The 26,696-nt window shown below is 32.0% G+C and overlaps 1 protein-coding gene across 1 annotated transcript; it reads left to right on the top strand.

The window, feature by feature from the left end:
• Positions 1–26,120, top strand: LOC118205183 (uncharacterized). Its single transcript, XM_035377478.2, has 4 exons — positions 1–122; positions 3,400–3,697; positions 16,705–16,924; positions 24,874–26,120. Exons 1-4 carry the CDS (start codon positions 33–35, stop codon positions 25,670–25,672), a joined length of 1,407 nt encoding a protein of 468 aa, XP_035233369.2. The 5' UTR covers positions 1–32; the 3' UTR covers positions 25,673–26,120.
• The last annotated feature ends 576 nt before the right edge of the window (positions 26,121–26,696 follow it).

Genomic DNA, 26,696 nt, shown 5'->3' on the forward strand with positions numbered 1-26,696 from the left:
TAACTGCACAAAAGATTAATCTGACGAGGAAAATGGACACCAAAGGAATGAAGGAAGTTTTACGAGAAGGATATTTAGATATAAAAGCACCGGCTGGAAGTCCAGAAGTTAAATTTTACAAGGTAAATATCAACTTAATTAATCAATCAATAAAATCATGCTAAATTAACAGAAAATTTTAAGGTAAATTTGGAATTCAGACAATGCGATTGTAACTCGCAAAGGAATTTTCATAATTTTTTTTTTTTAAATTAACGTTATACCTCTGGAAAAAGTAAGACAGAATTTTAATCGTTTAATACATACTTCATAAATTCGGTATGCGAGATGAAGACAGTAATAAAATTCTTCAAAGATGGAACCGCCAAAAGTTTCTTCAAATCTAATCATGAATATTGAACAATGTTTCAGAGGTGGAAATAGTATATGTGTAATGTACTAGAAATAAGATATTTCAAAGCAAAGGTAATAAAGAAACCTGTTTCAAATAGCTATCACTTTGTAAGCATTTTGCATAGAAAACATGTAGCAAATATGAATAGATTTTATAAAATATAACGAAAAAAATATAATTAATTTGCATTTAATTTAAAACAGCTTGCAGTTATGATTATTGCAGCTTACAGCCCACAATCAGATTTGGGTTTGGTCTATTTGGGTCTATTGACTGTATTATTTATTGTTATATATGAATAGTGATTTTTTCTAGTAAGTAAGCAAAATAGATATCATAATGGCTGTTCTATTAGTTGTTCTCTTGATGTGTGATTATAAATGGCATTACTTATGAAACATAATAATTTGGACAAAACTTGCATTAGCATATTTAATTAACTTTGCCCCCTACAATAATAAAACAATAACAATAACAAAACAAGCAATAATAAAACATAACGGTCGTATTTCAATAAAAGGAATTAAGGGATTGCTCTAAAATAGAAAACATGATTATGTAAAAATAAAACTACGGTTTCTTTTGTTGTTTGGTGTTCCCTTCAAAGTACCTTTTATGATCTTCCTCAAAGAACCCCAGAATCTCAGAGTTCAGATTTAGTCTAAATGTTATGTCAGTTCGTAAAATTTATTTTTAAGGCCACTAACATGTTTTTTCCTCCTTTATGATAACATCAAGTTCAAGCTAGCTTTCTACTGAAAATAAGATACGACTATGTAAATAATTATTAAATAAAAGTACATGAAAAAAAATGAAAGTTAAGGATTTATAGATTGAGTGAATCGATGGCTAGTGCTCATCGATTTATTCTTCCTTTTGGGGCCTACCAGCGGTTGAGCGCTAAAAAAAGCTGAACACTGATAGCTGCGCGCAGGTTCAAATCCTAGCAAAAGGGCTGGCTGCATAGTAGTCTTTGTGCCTTTTTGCCATATGTAATTTGAATAGTAGCCAGTTTCCTTTACAAATTCCTTCATGAAAGCATCCCTCTGTTTAGGCACATATCAGTCGCTTTAACTATGCTGTTCTAACTCCATTGCTTTGCCATAGATTACCTAATCTTAATGCATCTTCTTCTTGCTAATTAGAAATGGCGTGTTCAAGGTAAACGACAAAATTCGGCTTAGCTGCTGCTATCATTAAAAAAAGGAGAAGAGGAGACTTAATTTATCTTAAGATAAATTGATATTTTTCAACATTTTATTTTATTATTTTTTAACTAGAAAATTTCATATCAGATTACATGTCTCAAGTAAAGAATACCTTTACATCATTGCAGTGTTTTTGATCTACAGGGGTCTCCCTTCTGCTTGTAAACCGAACTAATTGTAACTTAAGAACTAACTGTAACGAATTAACTGTAGATTTCACCATATTAGAAAGCTGTCATAAACTTATTTAAAAATAGATAACAAATCTGTCCGTTTCTTAAAACATTATCGCATACATTCAGTAAATTAAGTAATCCAAAGATAAGAATCTTCGAAAAATAATTTTTAGCCTATAAGAGAAATAGTGTAAAAAATATATATTTGAGCAATTTATATGAAAAGAATATAACGTATTTAAGCGTGTATAGACTGCATTTTTTATACTCTAAATGTTTTAACAACATTATAATGCGGCTTATACCTGAGAAGGTGAATAATTTCAAAGTAATTTATTATCATTAATTTGTCTTTGCGTATCTTTTAGGCTTATAAGAATTCCAATCAATTTTTTCATGAGAAAATGACATCTATTTATTGTTTTGTTCTCCATTTTAAAACTCACAGTTATTCTTTCCCCTTTGTTGGATATTTCAGTGTCATTCTGCGAAACGACTGCATATTTCAGGATGTTTTTTTTTTTTTTTTTTTTTTTTCAAGAGTGTGCATTCTTTGATTCCCTTGCTGCATGTTTCATTCGTCTATATAAAACTAACATCCTGCTGCCTGATTACTGTTTTATGTTTCATGCGTCACTTGCAGTTTAAATTTCGCTACGCAGTTTACTTTCACTAGGTCTATGTTTAACATGTTAACGCCTAATCCATCCATAGGGACGAAAGAGAAACCAAAATAGATTTGGCGTTTAATGTGTTAACATGAAGTAAGCAGGCACTGAGCAATTATCATTAACCATCAGAGAACTCCTTTGTTTAGAATTTCCGATATTTCTATATTTATGTATACCTGTGCCTCTATTCTCTTTTTTACCATAGGAATTCTAATTTTTTTTATTCCCTCCCCTTAAGTATACAGTTTCAGAAATGGGGTGTTGTCTACAACGCTTAAATAGAATATGTTTTTCTAATAACAGAAATTTATTTCGGTGACGTCGGAAAGAGATAGCCGATGCTTATTGCAATAAGATTTCAATCCTCGAAGGGAAAGGATTCAGCTTGATGTTTTTTATAACAAATTGAAGGATATTTCTTCTTCCTTACAGAAAATGAGAACAAATGAATATTATTTGATTACTCTATTTTATTTAGAAGTGACTAAAAATAGCAAACTGCTCTGAAAAATCAAAAATTATTCATTCACAGTAACATTTACTCATATTTAATTGTAAGTACTCGACATTTACAAATGACGTTTTCCACAGCAACTTCAAGTGAGGACTGGACTAAAATTTAATTACAGTATTTTTATGGCCCAGCGACAATTAGAAGATGAAATGAAATATTTTATGGAATAGTAAGAACTTTGTATACGAACAAGACGCGATTTTCTTGCGGGCGCTAAGTTCTTCAATAGTGAAAACAGTAGCACCTATGCTGCTTCAATAATTAAAATGAACACATAATAAAATAGTATCAGATAAAAGTTTGTAATTAACAGTTTGAAGCGTTCCCTTTCATAGTTTTGTTAATTTTCAAAGAGATAAATATATTATTTAAAATCGAGTTAAATGTAGGGCTTTCTTTCAAATACAGTTCTTTACATATACACCATTTTTTAAAGGTATGGCAAAGAGTATGGGCAACAGCTTCAGTCTGCATTTCTCAGGCAAGTACAGCAAAACTGATTTTAGATATTTCTTGTGGATCGGAAATTCCAACACAAATAAAAGCTCCAAAAGAGGGTTTGAATATTTTTCGCAACAACTCTCGCTCCAGACCTTTGCGAAGCTGGGCTTTGGTGTCGGGAATAAATGTGCTGCTCTATTTGGCAGCCGATAACGAAGAGGAGTCTCAAGAATGGATGTTGACTATAAGAAATGGTCTTTGGCCTCCTTTGTTACCTGGTGAAATAAATAAAGGTTAGTATGTCTATAAAAGTAATCCAAAATATTCTGCCGTTTTGCAATGAGGTTCATTGCGAAAGCTAATATAATCATGTATTTATATATACTAATGACACAAACTCGCGTATGTACAGCTAATATGATCGCGCATGTACATGCACAAATGACACATATGCATGCAACAAAAAGTTCATGGGTGACGCTCACTATCTGGAAAACTTCAGAGATTAGTTGCGTTTTCACTGTATTGAAAAGCGCCTTATTTATGCTTGTACACAATAGCGTTATTCTAGTAAGTTTTTCTCATGAGTACAAATTCCGCATAAATGCTTCTGAGGCATGCTGCAAGAAAATGATTTCAAAAATTCCATTCTGGCAGAGAAAAGTTGGATGATGGGTATCATGGTCCTGGAGACCATTAGCATTAACGAAGTTAATTCGAAAAGCGCTATCAGTGAAGATTCCTTACTTGTCTGAAACTTTCATAAACGTTGAAAGTAGTAAGCCGAGGTACTCAGTGATGGCACTAGCGCCATCTTATTATATCACGTGATGGAATGACATCATCAAACTTTCGTTTTTATTCTGTGGCAACGATTTTATGTTTTCAAAAGTTTTTGTTTTTTGTGGCAACGAGCTCTGGAGCCACGTGTTTGGCATGACATGACTTTTAATTTATTATTTTTAATTATTTAACACGTGACTAATTATTTAATACGTCATTAATTTTTAATTATTTACTCTTTTTTAATAAGCATTTTAATCATTTAGTACGTCATTATTTTAATTATTACCTTTAATTAATTTTTATGGAATTTAATAATATTTTCCCTGAATTTTAAAAATAACTCCACGAACGGGATTCGAACCCGCCATCTCTAAGATGAAAGACCTGAACGTTACCACATGGTTACCCGGTGGTCTTATCAAACTTGTTATTTGAAACCAAGGAGGTTAGAATAGAAGGAGGGAGGGTTTACAGTTTCCTCCTCTATCGGGGAATGAAACTCCACCGAACAAGCGGCGTCCATGTTTGTAACTTCAAAACATATCTACGTGTTTTTAAGCTGTTCCGTGCATGCATTTTAGAGTAAAAATATGTTAAATTTATAATGAAACGCTTCGCTATTGTTAGTTGTTTTTTTGTTTTAAAGTTATTAAGATGATATCCATAATTTACTACGTACAGAAAATCATTAAGAAATAGTTCAAAATCTAAATGCATGGGCATAACATTAAAGCCTTTAAAAATGATGTTTCTGCATATTTCAAGAATTTGTTTAGTTTCATTAGTAACCTGTCGGGCGTACATTCCAATTTTTTCTTTAAGAAGGGATATTTCTCATTTATTTACAATATTATCCTAATTTATTAAAGAATTATTTTAACCTGAAATTAATAGCAAATAATTATCTAAAACATAGTCATAGGTTGCATTTTTTTAAAATGAAAGTTTTAAATAGATTCTTTTCACGACCAACAACTTATAACAACAAGAAAATAAATATTAATAAAATAAAACAGATTTATGTGAATTCAATGATTTCAGTTTATGCGCGTGAATTGAGTAATAATTAATACATAAAGAAAAGCATTGCTTTATTTAACACCTTTACAATTCCTAAAAATAGTAACAATTGATTTCTTACGTTTCATGAAAATTATAAAACGAAATGCTTAAAACGTTCAAATTATACAGTTTAAATCCTGGCATATATCATTGTATGTTAGGGGACGAAGATACCAGCTATAAACAGAAACATTAAAATGTATTTAACATATTTTGATTATTTTTTTTCACATCTGAAAAGAAAACAACATGACATTGTGATTTTTTTAACATATTTATCAAATTATATAAAAAAAAAGAAAATCAATACTTACGAGTGAAACGTAATCCCAGGAATGGTTTTCGAAAATGGATTTGTGCATCCATATGAAACACAAGCTGACATGCTTCACAATTAAAAGAAAAAAAAAATATATTGCAATTGCAGACTTCCTTGCACAAGTCACAGCGATAACAGTAACATGGCCGCCAAGCTTCACCGTTTGAGTTGAACCTTCCCTCCTTCTACTCTAACCTCCTTGTTTGAAACCCTCTTTGTCTCTTTGACATTTTTGCACCATTGATGTCATAAGGCTGAAAGTCTGCGCATGCGCTTTGACATGAAAACCGCGTCACACATTTGTTTTTACATGACGGCTAAGATTTCTTTAGGCTTCTTAATCATTATTTATTCATTGCTGTTTTAAATGTAAGATTTTCCCACAGTTTAATTTTTTTATTATTCAGATATTTTAATTATTTTCATTTTTCATCTCATTCTTACTATTTTTTAAGTTATTAGTTAATTTATTAATTTTTATTTCATTTTTTTTTCCCTTTCCCAAACAAATTTTATTTTTAACTTTCGCAAATTGACGTTTACTTCCACAAAAGTGAATTTAAATTTTCTTTTTACTTTTTATCTTGCAAAGTGGTTTTTTTTTTTTTCAAATTTATTCCTTTTTGTATTTTTTACTTTAATTTTTTTATATATATAACTTTCTTTTTTTTTTTGGTTTTACAAAAGTAATATTTTTACGAATTTTTTTTCTTTTTTTTTTTTTTTCAAATTTATTCCTTTTTGCATTTTTACTTTAATTTTTTTTTATACTTAACTTTTTTTTTTGGTTTTACAAAAGTAATATTTTGTTTTTACGAATTTATTTTTTTTTTTCTTTTCACTGTTTTAGTTTGCAAATTTCTTTTTCAAATTTATTCCTTTTTGTATTTTTATATTATTTTTTTATTTACATTTAACTTTACTTTAAAAAGGTTTTTTTTTTTTTTGTTTAAACTTTTTTTACGAAATTAATATCTATTTTTACAAATTTAATTTTTTCCTTTCCGCTTTTTATTTTTTAAAAAAAAGTGTTTACTACATTTTTAATTTTATTTTTTTACAAAAGTAATATTTAGTTTCATAAGTTTAATTTTTTTTTTTTTTTTTTTTTTTTGAGTTTTTTGTTTACACAAATGCAGTTTTCTGTTTTTTTCCCTTATGCATTTTACTTCCAAGAGTAAATTTTATTTTCCCCCTTTCCTTTAAATTTTTTTGTTACATTTTTATTTTACCCTTAACTTTTTCCCCTTGTTTTTAAATACAACATCATGTTACACTTTCATTTCTCCAAAAGTAAACTTACCTACATTTCTCCGTCTTTGAAATTTTAAGCTGGAATTTACATGCATATAACTTCACTAGATAATATTTTTCTGTAACTTTAAACCAATATGCACAATGTTCATTCTATATAGTTTAACTATATACTCTATATACGAGGCGTATTCGGAAACTAAGTACCGTTTTGAAAGAAAGAAAAAAAAAATAGTAAAATATTTTTTTTCGAATCCAATTTTATTTTTACATGAAAATACATGTCTTAAACAAACTATTTTTCAACATAGTTTTCCGCCAATGATCAAACACTTGTCATAGCGGGTGATCCAAAGTGTCATCGTCAGATCCAAAGCGCTTGCCACCAAGCTCGCGCTTCATGTGCAGGAACAAGTGATAGTCGGACGGCGCCAAGTCCGGGCTGTACGGCGGGTGATCGAACTGCTCCCAATGAAAACTGTCGAATTAACCATTGAGTGACACCAGCAGTATGGCGCCGAGCATTGTCATGGAGCAAACACAATTCCTTTACTGAGCATTCCTCTTCGTTTGTTTTGAATGGCACGCCTTAGTTTTGTTAAAGTCTCACAATATCGTGCCGCATTAATGGTTTCACCTCTGGGAAGAAATTCAGTAAGCAAAACGCCTTTCCTATCCCAGAAGACAGTGCACGTGTTTTTTGTGATGACATTGTCACTTTGAACTTTTGTTTTTTCGGAGAATGAGTGTGTCTCCACTCCATCGATTGTTGTTTCGATTCTGGTGCGAAATGACACACCCAAGTTTCATCACCTGTCACAATTTGGTTTAAAAAGTTTTCTCCCTCATCACTGTACCGTGTGAGAAATGTCAGGGCACTACCAAGTCGCTTTGTTTTGTGAAAATCAGTGAGCATTTTGGAACCCATCGGGAACACAGTTTGCGATAATTCAAGCGGTCAGACACAATTTCGAACAAAACAGTACGTGAAATTTGTGGAAATGCCTCTGAAAGAGTTGTCATTGTCAAGCGTCTGTTTTCATGAATTGCTTCATCAACTTTCCTCACCAAATCATCGGTGACAACAGAAGGCCGACCACTCCGAGCCTCGGCGTTGACATTTGTTTGACATGCATTAAACATTCTTACCCACTTTCTCACCATTACATCACTTATCGCGTATTCACCGTAAACTTCTGTCACTTGACGATAAATTTCGGGCGGTTTAACATTCCTCGCGTTCAAAAATTTAATCACGGCACGAATCTCACAGTCAGCGGGAGAACTAATCGTCTTAAACATTTTGAATGTGCACAGCAAACTGAAAACACAACATAGAGCAACCAAAATGGCGACAATTGAAAGTCAGTGAACAAGAAAGACTAGTGCGCATGCGCGGGACGCCTACCACAGAGCTGCGACAGCGCTAGAATGAAACAGTACTTAGTTTCCGAATACGCTACGTAGTTTAACTACATTTCTTACTTTTTTACTACTAAGTTGGAGATACTCAGAACTTTTCCTTCTAATGTATTGTACTAACTATTAATGACTGTATTAACTTTTTGGCCAACTATACAAAACTTCGCTGATTTTCTTTTACACTTCTTGCTTTTATTCAAAGGATTCACCAAACTATGTCTGACAAATGTAATTTTTACACTTTCCATTTACACATTTACCCTTATATTTAAATTCTAAAACAAATTCATGCTGTATTTCTGATTCCTTTTCCCCCAAAAATTAAATATAGTCTTATACAAATTTCGTTATTTCAAGACCTACTCACTTTATACAAATCTTATAAGGAGCAATAAATTTTCATGGTATGAAGTCCACTCAAACCAATGCATAGGGCATTTCTACCCAGTTAAGTTTAGATACATACCAATAGTACTTCATTTCTTCTTATTTTACTCTACAGACATTGATACATATATATATATATATACATTTATATTTAGAACACTCCCTTTTATTCAGATTCATTTATACTACTGACACAAATTTTGCCAACTCTTTACGTCACTCGGATTCTTAATATGATTCCACCATTTACCGCAGAACTTTATAAACACTACTCTATTTGAACTTATCACAGCCTTACTCTCTTAACAAGGTACAGAAGATTGAATTATATTTTAACTATAGAGAAGAATATCCACATTGTAACGTATTATTTTAAATTTGAATTATAGTCACATTTTGTGAAGGAGAACTTAAAGTCACGTGGGACACATGGAATTAATATTCTTACACACATGGAATTAATATTCATATACACATGGAATTAATATTTAGCCATGGAAATGAAACTTTATCGCCTTTTTCCCAACTTGGAATACAAAAATTTCTTAACTTGGAATATTTTTAACGTATTCATTGTAACTTAACTGAAAAATAACCATATTTCACATTGTCAATAATTTATTCAGCACTGAACTCTTACAGCCTTTTGAGAATGAAATTTAATTTATCATACCTGACAAATAACTCCTACATAGTTTTGATACATTACATGAAATATTGAGTAGAGTTCCAAATAATGATCCAACATAGTAATTAACTTAAAAGACATAACATAAATAATTTTAAGATAGAAAATTTCAAACTGACATTGCTTAATAATGAACTTTTACAGCTTTTTTGACATTTAGCTTCTCATAGATAGTAAATAAAATTACACACAAATAATTATACAAAATAGGTAATAATGACAGAAACTCCATATAATAATCTACTATAGTCACCCACTTTAAAAATTTTAACGCATTTTTAATATGTCATAAGAAAGCTCCCACTTTCAAAAAGCATTATTTTAATTAAACATTGGAGTCACACAGTCCTGCGCACATGTATAACATTTTTTTATTTATCTTGAGCATGACACGTAAATAAAATTTTCACAAAGTACGAAAAGCATTTTCTCTTTTAACTGACTGTACTCTTAAGAAAATGCAGTATGGAATGCTTAGAATACTCAGTACCACAGTTCCTCATTTCCCCACGCATTGAACAAAATATACATGTACTTTAAAATCAGTTAAACAAATTCAAATGTTAGTATTCAAACAGGAATACTTCACAAATTAGATAAAAGATAGGTACACAATGAACTTGAGTGATAAATACAGAAAAGCAGGTAAGGACCGAGAAAAAGATGTATTCTTGGAGAACTTTTTAAGATAAACTTGCTCTATTTTTGCACATGGGTTACATTTTGCATTTCAGATTAAGGAGACATTCAAGATAATTCCTATATAACTAGGGATTTTATTAACACTTGTTAGTAATGTAATTTATTAGAACAGTCGCACATATATAGGAAAAGTATGCCATTTCCACGGAAAATAGTAGTGTTTATAAAGTTCTGCGGTAAATCGTGGAATCGTATTAAGAATTTGTGTGACGTTTTCACGTGAAGGAAAAATCAAGTTTCAATGTATGTTTGGTGATTTAAGTAGGATATGTGCAAGAAAATTCAAGATATTTTTGTAAAATATTTCAAAGAGTTACCAAAATTTGTGTTAGTAGTATAAATGAATCTTACTGAATAAAAGGGAGTGTTCTGAATATATATATATATATATATATATGTATCAATGTCTGTAGAGTAAAATAAGAAGAAATGAAGTACTATTGGTATGTATCTAAACTTAACTGGGTAGAAATGCCCTATGCATTGGTTTGAGTGGACTTCATACCATGAAAATTTATTGCTCCTTATAAGATTTGTATAAAGTCAGTAGGTCTTGAAATAACGAAATTTGTATAAGACTATATTTAATTTTTTTTTTTGGGGGGGGGAAGGAATCAGAAATACAGCATGAATTTGTTTTATAATTTAAATATAAGGGTAAATGTGTAAATGGAAAGTGTAAAAATTACATTTGTCAGACATAGTTTGGTGAATCTTTTAAATAAAAGCAAGAAGTGTAAAAGAAAATCAGCGAAGTTTTGTATAGTTTGCCAAAAAGTTAATACAGTCATTAATAGTTAGTACAATACATTAGAAGGAAAAGTTCTGAGTATCTCCAACTTAGTAGTAAAAAAGTAAGAAATGTAGTATTCCAGTTAAACTATGTAGAGCATATAGTTAAACTATATAGAATGAACATTGTGTATATTGGTTTAAAGTTACAGAAAATATTATCTAGTGAAGTTATATGCATATAAATTCCAGCTTAAAATTTCAAAGACGGAGAAATGTAGGTAAGTTTACTTTTGGAGAAATGAAAGTGTATCATGATGTTGTACTTAAAACAAGGGGGAAAAGTTAAAGGTAAAATAAAAATGTAACAAAAAAATTTAAAGGAAAGGGAAAAAAAAATTACTTTTGGAAGTAAAATGCATAAGAGAAAAAACAAAAAACTAAAAAAAAAAAAAAAAATTTAACTTATGAAACTAAATATTACTTTTGTAAAAAAATAAAGTCAAAAATGTAGTAACACCTTTTTTTAAAATAAAAAGCGGAAAGGAAAAATTAAATTTGTAAAAATAGATATTAATTTTGTAAAAAAAAGTTTAAACAAAAAAAAAAAACCTTTTTAAAGTAAAAAAGTTAAATGTAAATAAAAAAAATATAAAAATACAAAAAGGAATAAATTTGAAAAAAAAAAAATTTGAAAAATAAAAAAGTGAAAAGGAAAAAAATAAATTCGTAAAAATAAAATACTACTTTTGTAAAACTAAAAACAAAAGTTAAATATAAAAATAAATTAAAGTAAAAATACAAAAAGGAATAAATTTGAAAAAAAAAAAAAAGAGAAAAACAATTTCGTAAAAATATTGCTTTTGTAAAACCAAAAAAAGAAAGTTAAATATAAAAAAAATTAAAGTAAAAATACAAAAAGGATTAAATTTGGAAAAAAAAAAAAAAAGAAAAAAAACTTTGCAAGATAAAATGTAAAAAGAAAATTTAAATTCACTTTTGTGGAAGTAAACTTCAATTTGCGAAAGTTAAAAATAAAATTTATAATTGGGAAAGGAAAAAAAAATGAAATAAAAAATTAATAAATTAACTAATAACTTTAAAAATTGTAAGAATGAGATGAAAAATGAAAACAATTAAAAATATCTTAATAATAAAAAAATTAAACTGTGAGCAAATCTTACATTTAAAACAGCAATGAATAAAGTAATGATTAAGAAGCCAAAAGAAATCCTACCCGTCGTGTAAAAACAAATGTGTGACGCGGTTTTCATGTCAAAGCGCATGCGCAGACTTTCAGCCTTATGACATCAATGGTACAAAAGAGTCAAAGGGACAAAGAGTGTTTCAAATAACAAATCTGATAAGTCGACCGGGTAGCCATGTGGTAACGTTCAGGTCTTTCATCTTAGAGATGGCGGGTTCGAATCCCGCTCGTAGAGTTATTTTTAAAATTCAGGGAAAATAATATTAAATTCCATGAAAATTAATTAAAGGTAATAATTAAAATAATGACGTACTAAATAATTAAAATGCTTATTAAAAAAGAGAAAGTAATTAAAAATTTATGACGTATTAAATAATTAGTCACGTGTTAAATAATTAAAAATAATAAATTAAAAGTCATGTCATGCCAAACACGTTTCTCCAGAGCTCGTTGCCACAAAAAATAAAAACTTTGAAAAGATAAAATTGTTGCCACAGAATAAAAACGAAAGTTTGATGATGTCATTCCATCACGTGATACAATATGGCGCTAGTGTCGTCACTTCCGGTTCCAGGCCTCTCTGGATACTGCCCACGCCCCTTTTCTGTGACGTCACTTCCGCCGGCTGAGTACCCCGGTTTACTCCTGTTGAACGTAGTTACTGAAACCACCCACTTGCATCTGGAAGAACTTTGAAAGATGAGGAAGTTGAGCAAAAGGGAACTGCAAGAATTAATACGGGCAAACAACCTCAAAACTCTTCTTGTGCTCATCATAAGAATGAATCTTTTCTAGATTTCATACTGATGTGTAATGAGAAATGGGCCCAATACACCATCTCTAAACAGTCCCATTGACTGGATGCAAAGCCTCCACTCTTTCTCAAGAAACTTTGCATATTATGGAAAATGGGTGATATAGTATACTACAAACTTATAAACTTTTGTTTCAAGGGCAAACGATGGCGAAACCTTCATTCGACAATTCGAAAGCGCACAACTTCCTCTGCATCAAAAATAGCTAACACTAGTTGACAGAACAAAAGTGAGATTCTTCCAAACCACGCACAGCAAAAATTATCCATGAAGCAATTATCTTTTTGGTATGGGATTATTCTCTGGAAATGTCCCTAAGTGATAATCTCTTGTTATGTGCTTTAGAAAAATAACATGCGTAAAAGACAATTCTGTAATGACGCATAGATAAAATCCGAAGCAGCTGATTTTCCGCCTTTAAAGGCAGGGTATTTCACACAGATTATATATAGGATGTTTTAGACAAGATAAGATTAACTTTACGAGGTGGCAGAACATACTGAAATTTTTGACGTAAAATGCATGGTACAAGTTGGAACATAAAGGGCCTGTGATGGCAAGAAAGTGAAGAGCAAACAAGGGAATAATAGAAAAGATGAAAAATAATTATAATGACGTATAACTACAATAACTGCTTGAATACGTAATAACCATCAACAAAAAATGGCGATGGAGGGATTGATGGACTTCCTTAAGAAACTAGAAACATGTTACATAGCTGCTGTATACACAGAAATTCCGACGACGAGTTTCTCATTAGATTCAAACGTTTCATAAACAAGGTTCTTTACATAATCCCCCCCCAAAAAAACTGAAACACAATAGGTTGAATAATCCTAAAGCTTAGGTTTATCTGACCACTTTGCCCAATTCATCTGACCAAAAAGGTTATATCCAGGTAGTTCCTTGCTTGCAATCCTGTCATAAATGGGGTGGTGCTCATCATAGTAGAACACATACGACGCCGAATAATCGCTGGAACAGTAACATCCTCCAGCAATTCTGACAAGACCTCTTGCAGGAAATTCTGATACTTTCTCCCGTCACATCAAGTGCATCACGGCTTTCTCAGCAACAGTGGTGTAGATAGAGTGGGGCAAGGAGAACATTTGTCTCTGGGCGCAGCATCCAGTGGGCGCCAAATTGATGTTACGAAATTTTAGAATGAAATGTTTTCCATTTTTCGGCACAGAAAGGGGGGCAAAGTCTTCAGTTGTCCCCGAGCGCTGAAAACTCTAGCTACGGCTGATAACGTCAGGTTCTTTTCGTAATAACTGCCAGCGCAACCAACGAACTCTCCCAGATTGCCCTTAGCTCAAGTGTAAGGATGTTCAAATATTTATGTATATGTTTTCTGTTTTAATGAATAGTTGTGTTAATAAATAGATGTGTTAATAAATTGTGTTTCAACAATATGGAGTCATATCTTCTAAGTACATTTACCGAGCCAAAACTCACACACTATAGCTCTAATCACATTTCTTGTATCAACATAGCAAATTCTGACTCTGTTCTTTTGTACCCATTCTGCAACGTTATTTTCTAAATCTGGCCAGCACGGTATTCCTCTCCTGACAGAACATTTTTTCATTGACATTCTTAATAGCATCATCTTCACTCTTTCTCTAGTCTCTTTCTATCTTCTCTGTTACGTCGAAAGCCCTTGCTGCACAATAGTTATTTCATTTTAAGTCTGCTTTATGATTTTGTAGAGACATTATGTACTTTTGGAAGCAGGAAAGATGAAAAATGAGCAACGCTTTCGGCGGGAATCGAACCACGGACCTCTGGAATACCGGCCCACCGTGCAGAACACTACATCACGAAGGCACGCTAGTAAAGCTGGAGAAATATCTTATAACGTTTAACTTGAGTTTGCTTCACATTTCTTTCTTTTCATCGGTTCCGTGATTAGGTCCCCAGTTTACAAATTTTACTCTGATTGCATTGCAAGTTGCTTGAACACACGATATAGATTACAACGAAACTTGTTAGAGGTACATTCGTGATTCGGCACGTGCTTTTATAGGCAGTGCTGTCAGATGAAAAAAAAAATAATAATAATAATAATAATTTGTTTCAAATGATCATCTCTGATTTAAACTGAGTTCATAGGCCGTTGATAGTCTGAGGGTCGTCTTATAGAACAGATACATGCTAAAACAATAAAATTTGTACACCTCGTCTTATAAGCAGAAATATAAGCTATTTGCATCATTTGTTGATTAAAATTTGAGGTGAAAGCAAGTGTTCATTCCCTCTGTCGAGTAGGGTGTTTAGAAACGACGAATACTTGAAATGGAGTCTGCAGGCATCTGGGGTAAGAAGGAAGTGAAAGATTCGTGTCTCGAAATCTGTTACTAACGAAACATAGATCAGAAACATTGAATCAAATAGGAAATTCATATCAACCTGGTGAGATCAATCCTCCTGGCAACCCCAAAATTTCCGATGTACGTAATCATAAGTAAGTGATGATATCTGCTTAGAATTACCAGGTAATTATCATGAAAGAGTTAAATGTGCTAAGAACATGTTACTGCGAGTAAACATTATGCAGAAAAATATACAAAACAATTACCTTGTTATTTTCTTCGTTTCCTCGTGCCTTTGTTGTGAAACTGGAAGCACGTCCGAAGTGTAATCGGAAGGTAAGGAGTTCGAATTCCGGCGAGAGCATTGCGAATTTTTCACATCTCTTGTATCGATAAATTTAATGACTATACAAACTGGTTTGTGGGCGTAAGAGCAATTCATTTTAACTTCTAATTCACTTCCTTACATCTCAAGACTTAGATAGGTCTGCTTATCAAGTGCGATTAAAAAATTTTTGTCTCGCCCGTTAGAAGCCTGTACAGGAATCCTCGAGAGTTGAAACTCTTTCTCAAATATAAATAGTTTCTACGCGGACAGCACTTTTCAATTTCCGAAAGATGTTTCTTCAATTGTTACCAAGACATCTGAGAATCGAATAAAAGCAGTAACCTGTAAAGAACAACGAATCTTTGGAATGCAGCTGCGGAGAAGTACAGAGATTACATGAGTCTAAGACTGCACGTAATAAAATTTATTTGGGAAGGAAAAATAATGCATTATGACTTATGTGTTTGCCTTCTGTAGTGTCCCGATAGACAACGTTTGCTTTTTAAAAGTAATAAGGCTATGAGAGTAATTATTTACCATTTTTGTTTGTTATTCCGATGATTAACGCAGCACGGCTTACAGTTTGAAAACATTTAAATTATCAGAAATATTCTGTAATTAAAAAAATAAAATTACTGACTTAAAGACGCATATCACGATTTCAATTTCAAAATATATTTTACATTATTTAAAAATAAAACAATTTGTAGCAAGGATTTGGCCTTTAAGGGGTCAAAAGAATACATATACCGTTCGGGAGCCGCAGTTAAACGATCAAACGACCGTAGTTTGGCCATATCTTTCATAATATATTGGTACTGGAAAGGAAGTTAAAGAGGAAACAGTTAAATAAAAGAAAAGGGAAAAATTATCGCTGAATACACATTTCTTTCTACTTTAATTCATAAATCAATTGAATTAATACTTTTACAGTTTTAGATCGGAAATATTAGTCTTCGATAATTAATATAACAATTATGTCTTCGATAAGCTGAATCTACTGTAATCTTCTGAACATATTTGCTGAAAAGAGCATTAAATCTTGAAATGTTTTTATAGATTAATGATTGCAATTATAAACGGATAAAGGAGAAAAATTACTAAAATGCCAGAGAGTGGTCTCATTTCTGATTAGAAATCAAACTCCTGAACATTTTTAGAAGTTAATTCATTCTTTTTAAATTTTTCAAAAATCAAAAGACCATTAATCTGCAGCGTACGAACATTGTAAACATTAATAAAAATTGATACTGATTGATAATTTCTCTTTCTTGCTTCCAAAGCTAGCAGCCATGAAGTTTCCCTTGTGGACAGTGCAGAAAGTTTTTCGATGGGACTATTGGGTGCCTATGGAAGGCTTGCATTTAATGGTTCCATACTCAAACTTATACATCCTCATAATGGTGTGTCCTTAATCGAGTGGCAAACAAATAGTATACAAGATGTTCAGTTATTAAGAAAAGTGGGAGAAAATGCTGGAGTGTTTACCCTAGTTTTTAGCTGGTAAGTACTTCTCTTGTCATTTATTATGTAGAAAAGTAATTTTTATAACTTGCCAAATGATTTTAAATTTCAGATTTACAGTACAGCGTGTCCCATAATAATTCTTACACATATTGAATAGTAGTAGAAGCAGATAATAGCAGAAAGAATAGATTTTTGTTTTTTAATGTCACATTCTCGAGACTTCTCGAAACTTGTAGAAAAGAACAGCTTTCCATTCTTAAGAAGTGTTGCATATAAAATCAAATCTTGTTTTTGAGTCTACCTTCCTCTGCAAATACCTATTTCCAACCATGAGCATTATCAATTCGAAGAACCGGAGCAGGCTCACTAATTCGTATTTCGACAATTGCTCGCGTGCGAGAACCTCAGCATAAGCACCTAACGTCAATGTTAGTGTTAGTGGACGAAATTCAGTGTCAAAAATCGCATTAAGTGAAACACCATGAACAGACAAGACACAATTATATTGTAAGTAATAAAAACTTTATGCATGAAATGTATATTGTAATTTTATCTCGATTCATTTTTTCGATCTTCTTTATAAGGGTGCGTTTTTTTTCTTACGAACTAGCGTTAACTAGTAACGTGATAATATCGCCAAGGGATGGCTTGAATATTACCCGAGACGGAAATTTTATGTGCCCGCTTCGCTTTCTGAAATTGTCTTGTGTGCCCCAGCACCAAAAAAGGGTGAGTACCATTGAGCTAAGTACTTGAAATCCACACTATTACACACTAATATATGAAGGATTAAAACTGAGAACTTGCTCCCATATATTACACATGCTATTACAGCTTCAAATACAAAAATATAGAAACAAATCATTTTAATAGTTTGTTGTTCAGGGTCAAGGTGTGTAAACATTATTTTGGTACACTCTTTTATACGACTATATTTACACTATAACGTAAGTATCATATGAGCATAAGCATTTTGTTAACCAATAACTAGACTGATTCAGAAGTCAAACAACAAAAATCAGCGTTAATTCACAAAATTTTCACAGGACTAGTTTCGATGGTTTTACCGAACCATCATCTTCAGCTGCAAAACCGCAAATGAACAAGATAGGAAATAATGTTTAGATAAGATAAGAAAGCCTGGACAAGAATAAGCAAGTGGCGCCATTTGTTGGCGAAACCAGAACTAAAACATAATTTCTCTAAAAGCCGAAGGCAAATTTGGATTGGAATTAGGATCGTTAACTAGAACAGAAAGATTTTTATGAATGTGAAATGCCTCTAGAAAATCCAGTTCTCCAATGGAAGATGTTTTTTGAATAATTTTGGCAGCAGAAAAATTGAAAGTGTGATTTTCGGACCAACAATGTTGAGCAACAGAAGACTTCTGTGTTTCCTTTTTTCTAACATATGCCTCATGTTCTTTGACGCGAAATTTTAAGGCTCTCTTAGTTTGGCCAATGTAAATTAAACCGCACTGGCAAGGAATCCTATAAATACCGCAGGAATTCATATCCGGAATGGGGTCCTTGAGTATAGAAGTTGGAATTTTATTGATGGGAGAGTAAACAACCCGAAAGTTAAATTTCTGCAAAATATGTGCAACTTTATAGCTAATTGATGGAAAGAAGGGAATGACAACAGAATTTTTATAATCTCCTAAAATAAGAGTGTGGCTTTTAGTGTGTTGAGATGAGAATTTTTTAACTGCTTGATTAATAATGTTGGGTGAAAAGCCCCTGTCAATAGCTATTGCTTTTGAATAATTTAGTTCTTCATCAAGGGCTAGTTTGGAGGAGCAAACTTGAAGAGCACGGAAAACATAGGAATAAAATGAAGCTAACTTTTGTTTAGTCGGATGACATGATTTAAAGTGTGGTGGAAGGCAAACCGATGAAGGTTTACGGTAAATTGTAGTACTGAAGTTGGATGTGTTACGTGTGACCAGAATGTCGAGAAACGGAAGAGAATTGCAAGTCTCAAGTTAAAAAGTGAACTGAATAGCAGAATCAATAGAATTCATTGTTGAAAGAACTCTATTTAAATCATCTTTATTACCTTCAAACAGGGTAAAAGTATCGTCTACGTAGCGGAACCATGCCGGGAAGTTTAAAGTTTCAAACAATTTTGATTCATAATAATGCATGTAGATATCAGCCAGGATGGGACTGAGGGGGCTTCCCATGGCTAATCCCTCAGTTTGCTTGTAATATTTATTTTGGAAAACAAAATGTGTTTGTTTCAAACAGAGTTGAGTGAGAGAAATTAGCTCATCAATTTCGATGCAAGAGAAATGAAATTCGCGAAGTCTGGTTTCTAGACATCTTAATGCACCCTCCACTGGGACATTGGTGAATAATGATTTTACATCAAAAGAAACCATGAGTAAATTACGAGGAGAAATGTTTTTAACCTTTTTTACAAACTCTATTGAATTTTTTATGGTGTAAATGTTATTGTCTAATAGAGTGGAAATTCTAGAAACTAAATATTTAGCTAATGGATACGAGGCAGTACCTAAATTTGATACAATAGGGCGGAAAGGAATACCACTTTTATGAATTTTCGGAAGAGCATATAATCTGGCACAATTCGCAACAGATGGGATAAGCGAATGTTTTAAGTTGCTTGAAATGATTTGCGAAGATTTGATCGCAGTTTTTATTTTGGATAAGTCCGAAGGTGAAGGATCTTTAGGGATCGGATTATATGGTCCTTCGTTTAAGAGTTTAGTGACACCATCGATGTAAGTGTTCTTATCCATGACGATTATCTGGCCACCTTTGTCGGCCTTTGAAATGACAATATCCGGGTTAGAATGAATCTCGCGCATTGTAGCTCTTTCTCTCGCAGTTAGATTTGGTTTCAAAGGTTTATTATTGAATTTCACATTATGAGCGATAAGATGCCTAATCATTTCTTTCTGTGAATCTGAAACTTTACTGAACTTGAAAGCTTTTTCGATAGGAGCCAAAATCTTTGGAATCGAGGGTTTACAGGTTTGTGAGAAGTTAAAATTATATTTTAGAATTCTCTCTTGTTCTTCTGAAAGACTAACATTAGAAATATTAACTATTGGCTTGATGTTTACAATGGGAAGATTTTTTGAACTACTTGAACTGGAAGACTGTAAAAGAAGTTTTTCGAATTTAACTGCAAGGGTGTTTTTATGACGGTTAATTGCATTCTCCGTTCTAGACCAAGACTTTTGTTCAAGGGCAGTGAATTTTGGATATGTTTTAGCGAGTTCCAGATGAAGCTTATAGAGTTCATGTTCAATTTTGGACAATTGTTGACGTGTATCCCTTATCACGGACCGAAGTAAGGCAAGTTTGCAATTTAACAGAATTCTTGAAACGCGACTCGAAGGTTTTTGATTAGATTTGATTTGAATAAAATTGGGGATCAATTTTTTACATTTACATTTAAGTAAAAAGTCAAGATGATTCAGGAATTTTTGCCGTTTCAGGCGTAATTTAGTGAAACGATTAACGGATGAAGGCATGATAAACAATGCAGAAAATCAAACTAAATTAACTGAGCAATAATAAAGTACACACAAAATAGCAGAAAAATCCCTCACTGAAATTAATAGAAAACAAAATGTTTGTAAGCAAAATGCATGAAATCAGACAAGCAAAGCACAATATCCAAATGTACAAAACATAAACATAACTTGAAAATTGCAAAAATGTACTCACCGAAACTCCTACAATCACAAAATGGCGGCCACACCACGTGCAAAAAAGAAAGCAAAATGTAAGCCTGTTTGGGGCTTCTATAATTAAGACACAATAACACGCCGAATAAATACTGATTCAGAAGTCAAACAACAAAAATCAGCGTTAATTCACAAAATTTTCACAGGACTAGTTTCGATGGTTTTACCGAACCATCATCTTCAGCTGCAAAACCGCAAATGAACAAGATAGGAAATAATGTTTAGATAAGATAAGAAAGCCTGGACAAGAATAAGCAAGTGGCGCCATCTGTTGGCGAAACCAGAACTAAAACATAATTTCTCTAAAAGCCGAAGGCAAATTTGGATTGGAATTAGGATCGTTAACTAGAACAGAAAGATTTTTATGAATGTGAAATGCCTCTAGAAAATCCAGTTCTCCAATGGAAGATGTTTTTTGAATAATTTTGGCAGCAGAAAAATTGAAAGTGTGATTTTCGGACCAACAATGTTGAGCAACAGAAGACTTCTGTGTTTCCTTTTTTCTAACATATGCCTCATGTTCTTTGACGCGAAATTTTAAGGCTCTCTTAGTTTGGCCAATGTAAATTAAACCGCACTGGCAAGGAATCCTATAAATACCGCAGGAATTCATATCCGGAATGGGGTCCTTGAGTATAGAAGTTGGAATTTTATTGATGGGAGAGTAAACAACCCGAAAGTTAAATTTCTGCAAAATATGTGCAACTTTATAGCTAATTGATGGAAAGAAGGGAATGACAACAGAATTTTTATAATCTCCTAAAATAAGAGTGTGGCTTTTAGTGTGTTGAGATGAGAATTTTTTAACTGCTTGATTAATAATGTTGGGTGAAAAGCCCCTGTCAATAGCTATTGCTTTTAAATAATTTAGTTCTTCATCAAGGGCTAGTTTGGAGGAGCAAACTTGAAGAGCACGGAAAACATAGGAATAAAATGAAGCTAACTTTTGTTTAGTCGGATGACATGATTTAAAGTGTGGTGGAAGGCAAACCTATGAAGGTTTACGGTAAACTGTAGTACTGAAGTTGGATGTGTTACGTGTGACCAGAATGTCGAGAAACGGAAGAGAATTGCAAGTCTCAAGTTAAAAAGTGAACTGAATAGCAGGATCAATAGAATTCATTGTTGAAAGAACTCTATTTAAATCATCTTTATTACCTTCAAACAGGGTAAAAGTATCGTCTACGTAGCGGAACCATGCCGGGAAGTTTAAAGTTTCAAACAATTTTGATTCATAATAATGCATGTAGATATCAGCCAGGATGGGACTGAGGGGGCTTCCCATGGCTAATCCCTCAGTTTGCTTGTAATATTTATTTTGGAAAACAAAATGTGTTTGTTTCAAACAGAGTTGAGTTACATTTTTGCAATTTTCAAGTTATGTTTATGTTTTGTACATTTGGATATTGTGCTTTGCTTGTCTGATTTCATGCATTTTGCTTACAAACATTTTGTTTTCTATTAATTTCAGTGAGGGATTTTTCTGCTATTTTGTGTGTAATTTATTATTGCTCAGTTAATTTAGTTTGATTTTCTGCATTGTTTATCATGCCTTCATCCGTTAATCGTTTCACTAAATTACGCCTGAAACGGCAAAAATTCCTGAATCATCTTGACTTTTTACTTAAATGTAAATGTAAAAAATTGATCCCCAATTTTATTCAAATCAAATCTAATCAAAAACCTTCGAGTCCCGTTTCAAGAATTCTGTTAAATTGCAAACTTGCCTTACTTCGGTCCGTGATAAGGGATACACGTCAACAATTGTCCAAAATTGAACATGAACTCTATAAGCTTCATCTGGAACTCGCTAAAACATATCCAAAATTCACTGCCCTTGAACAAAAGTCTTGGTCTAGAACGGAGAATGCAATTAACCGTCATAAAAACACCCTTGCAGTTAAATTCGAAAAACTTCTTTTACAGTCTTCCAGTTCAAGTAGTTCAAAAAATCTTCCCATTGTAAACATCAAGCCAATAGTTAATATTTCTAATGTTAGTCTTTCAGAAGAACAAGAGAGAATTCTAAAATATAATTTTAACTTCTCACAAACCTGTAAACCCTCGATTCCAAAGATTTTGGCTCCTATCGAAAAAGCTTTCAAGTTCAGTAAAGTTTCAGATTCACAGAAAGAAATGATTAGGCATCTTATCGCTCATAATGTGAAATTCAATAATAAACTTTGAAACCAAATCTAACTGCGAGAAAGAGCTACAATGCGCGAGATTCATTCTAACCCGGATATTGTCATTTCAAAGGCCGACAAAGGTGGCCAGATAGTCGTCATGGATAAGAACACTTACATCGATGGTGTCACTAAACTCTTAAACGAAGGACCATATAATCCGATCCCTAAAGATCCTTCACCTTCGGACTTATCCAAAATAAAAACTGCGATCAAATCTTCGCAAATCATTTCAAGCAACTTAAAACATTCGCTTATCCCATCTGTTGCGAATTGTGCCAGATTATATGCTCTTCCGAAAATTCATAAAAGTGGTATTCCTTTCCGCCCTATTGTATCAAATTTAGGTACTGCCTCGTATCCATTAGCTAAATATTTAGTTTCTAGAATTTCCACTCTATTAGACAATAACATTTACACCATAAAAAATTCAATAGAGTTTGTAAAAAAGGTTAAAAACATTTCTCCTCGTAATTTACTCATGGTTTCTTTTGATGTAAAATCATTATTCACCAATGTCCCAGTGGAGGGTGCATTAAGATGTCTAGAAACCAGACTTCGCGAATTTCATTTCTCTTGCATCGAAATTGATGAGCTAATTTCTCTCACTCAACTCTGTTTGAAACAAACACATTTTGTTTTCCAAAATAAATATTACAAGCAAACTGAGGGATTAGCCATGGGAAGCCCCCTCAGTCCCATCCTGGCTGATATCTACATGCATTATTATGAATCAAAATTGTTTGAAACTTTAAACTTCCCGGCATGGTTCCGCTACGTAGACGATACTTTTACCCTGTTTGAAGGTAATAAAGATGATTTAAATAAAGTTCTTTCAACAATGAATTCTATTGATCCTGCTATTCAGTTCACTTTTTAACTTGAGACTTGCAATTCTCTTCCGTTTCTCGACATTCTGGTCACACGTAACACATCCAACTTCAGTACTAAAGTTTACCGTAAACCTTCATCGGTTTGCCTTCCACCACACTTTAAATCATGTCATCCGACTAAACAAAAGTTAGCTTCATTTTATTCCTATGTTTTCCGTGCTCTTCAAGTTTGCTCCTCCAAACTAGCCCTTGATGAAGAACTAAATTATTCAAAAGCAATAGCTATTGACAGGGGCTTTTCACCCAACATTATTAATCAAGCAGTTAAAAAATTCTCATCTCAACACACTAAAAGCCACACTCTTATTTTAGGAGATTATAAAAATTCTGTTGTCATTCCCTTCTTTCCATCAATTAGCTATAAAGTTGCACATATTTTGCAGAAATTTAACTTTTGTGAATTAACGCTGATTTTTGTTGTTTGACTTCTGAATCAGTATTTATTCGGCGTGTTATTGTGTCTTAATCAAAGACTAGACTTTCAAAATTAAGCAAAAAAATAAAAATAAAAATAACCTTATTTTGGTGCAGTGCTTAAATTGCGCCAAAGCCCGGCTCCGGTGTTTCTCAATTTTTAAGATAAATTACAATTTTAGCCTGGAAACTGTGTTTTATAGTCTTGCTTATTTTTCAGAATCAGAATACTCCCAAATCGCCAAATGGAAAATAATGTCACCTTAAAATATGGTAGGGGAAAATAAAAATATTTTAATGTTATTTCTTACATATAATTTTAATATATTATTATTTTTATGATATTTATCAATGTTATTATGTTTGCAAAACAAAAATAGTCAAAATTTCACAAATCTCCAAATAAAATATGCTGTATACAAACTGATAATGAAATCGCCAAATTTAGCGCAGCATAATTTCAAAAGAATTCAAATGTTAATCCATCAAATACATATCAATGCATTGCCAAAAATTTACACTCAGACTGACAGTAATAAAGAAAAAAAAAAAAAAAGACAAATATCAGATGAGTAAAATAAGAACCTTTGTCGGTTTGGGGGCAGAAATTAGGGACTTTTACAGACAAAAATTCGTTAAAAAAACCTATAAATGCATGTAACCTTACCAATGGATTTACTACGGCATAGCCCATCGTACGTCAAATAATACTTACACTTCAGTATGCCTACAAATCCAACAGAAATATAACTCAAATTTTTATTTCTATAGGATAGATGGCAATTACAAAATCTTGCAGTTTTACAGTCCTACCATCAAAGAGACCACAGAATGGATTCAAATGGTACTGATTAACACAAAGGAGTCTCCTTTGGAAAACAAAACAATTGTTTCAAAGCCAATTATTAATTCAAAAGACCATATTTACTCCAATATTGCACAAGAATATGCTTACATTACAAAGTTTTCGCATTTTGACAGGTTACAAAATGTAAAGGAACTTACTTTAGAGGGTGATATTCCATTATATGGTGTCCTTAAAGGAAAAAATAAAGAACGACAACTCATCATAGACAATTTAAAAGAACTGGATAGTACTTCCAAAAACTCCATGCAAAGCTATGGTGTTATTGAATCAGAATGTTCTGGAAGTCAGCCTATCACAGATAAAGCATTGGAGTGCACACCCAAAAATTTCAAACAAGGCAATAACAAAGCTATGCACGATTTCACAAAAGAGATTAATGTAAATGACTGGTCATTTCAAGATTCTGATACTTTTGACCTATGTGAGCATGTATATGACAATTTAGACCGCAAAGAAAGTGTCGATGGATTAACTTTATATGAAGAAATTGACTCAACTATCGAGATGCATCCACCCCCACTGCCTCAAGCACTTCCAAATGGTGTTAAAGTAAATTCTACTGAAAGTTCACATACATTACGGTTGTTAATGCTATCAGAAAGTATTAACAAAGCTTTGAAGGTAGCTGAAAAACCACCAGAACGAAAAGCCTGTTTGAAAGAACGGTTGAAGATGCTAAAAATTTCCAAACAAGCTCATTAAAATAAAATCTTTTTGAAGCAGTGCAGCCGTGCAGCCACAAAAATTTTATATTCATCAAAAAAAAAAAAAAAAAAAAAAAACATCATCATAGAAATAATAACAGAGAATATTTTTTGCATAATTTTTCAAGCTTGACAACTAGTGGATATTTATTACATCTGGTGTTAATGCATAAAACTTCCTACAACACGCTTAAATTGTTTTGATTTTATAATTAAAATAGAATGCATTATAATAATATATGCATAAAAACAATGATATTTTCTCTCTGCAATATGAATGAAAATTAACTTGAAAATAGCATACCTGTTAAGAGTAATGAAAATATATCTTCTAATCTCATGTCCTGCTCTGTGCATGTTAGATATTTATGTTAATTATTATTATTATTACTATTAATTACTTTTATTATCTTTTTTCCCTAATAAAGGTCCATTTTTATTCTTTATTATGCAAAAGCCTCTTTTTTAACTGAAATTTGTTCCAAACAAATTCGAAACCAAATATTAAAGTTCATGTCAGCACATACCCTTTACATTAATTGCATTTTAATTTCTGAATACATTCTTAATTTTTGAGATGAAAAATTAAAATGAAATACTATTTTTATTCAAAACTGCTATTACATCACATAGAAACATGTTAGAGATGTTATCATGCTTGATGAGTTTGTTTCTCTATATATCCACTTGATTTCTGATAAAGCTGAGGGCAGAAAGTGTTTATGATTTTCAGAGTACATTAATTTGATTGTCATTTCAAAAGACATTAATTCGAGTGACTTATCTTAATTCAGTTCCTTATTCAGTTGTTCAATCAAGTTAAATTATTATGCATTATAGATAGCTACCAAATATAAACAGAACATTTTGGCAAATCAAATATTTTTTATATAATTAATGTACACTATTCAGCAAGTTTATTATTTTTGATATAAAATAAATAATGTATCTTTGATAACACAAATTTTATTTCATTTCTTGCAAACATTTACATATAGAGGAAAGAGATAATCGTTTTACAT

The sequence above is a fragment of the Stegodyphus dumicola genome, chromosome 4 (assembly GCF_044657685.1).
Source record: "Stegodyphus dumicola isolate Sdum_Otavi_A_Nest chromosome 4, ASM4465768v1".
NCBI classification, from domain to species: domain Eukaryota; kingdom Metazoa; phylum Arthropoda; class Arachnida; order Araneae; family Eresidae; genus Stegodyphus; species Stegodyphus dumicola.

What these genes read in the sequence shown, in the direction of transcription:
- LOC118205183 (XM_035377478.2), top strand. Translation starts at nt 33, where the DNA reads ATGGACACCAAAGGAATGAAGGAAGTTTTACGAGAAGGATATTTAGAT. An exon ending in CAGAAGTTAAATTTTACAAG is followed by an intron (nt 123 to 3,399) that starts GTAAATATCAAC and finishes CATTTTTTAAAG; the next exon opens with GTATGGCAAAGAGTATGGGC. An exon ending in TTTACCCTAGTTTTTAGCTG is followed by an intron (nt 16,925 to 24,873) that starts GTAAGTACTTCT and finishes TTATTTCTATAG; the next exon opens with GATAGATGGCAATTACAAAA.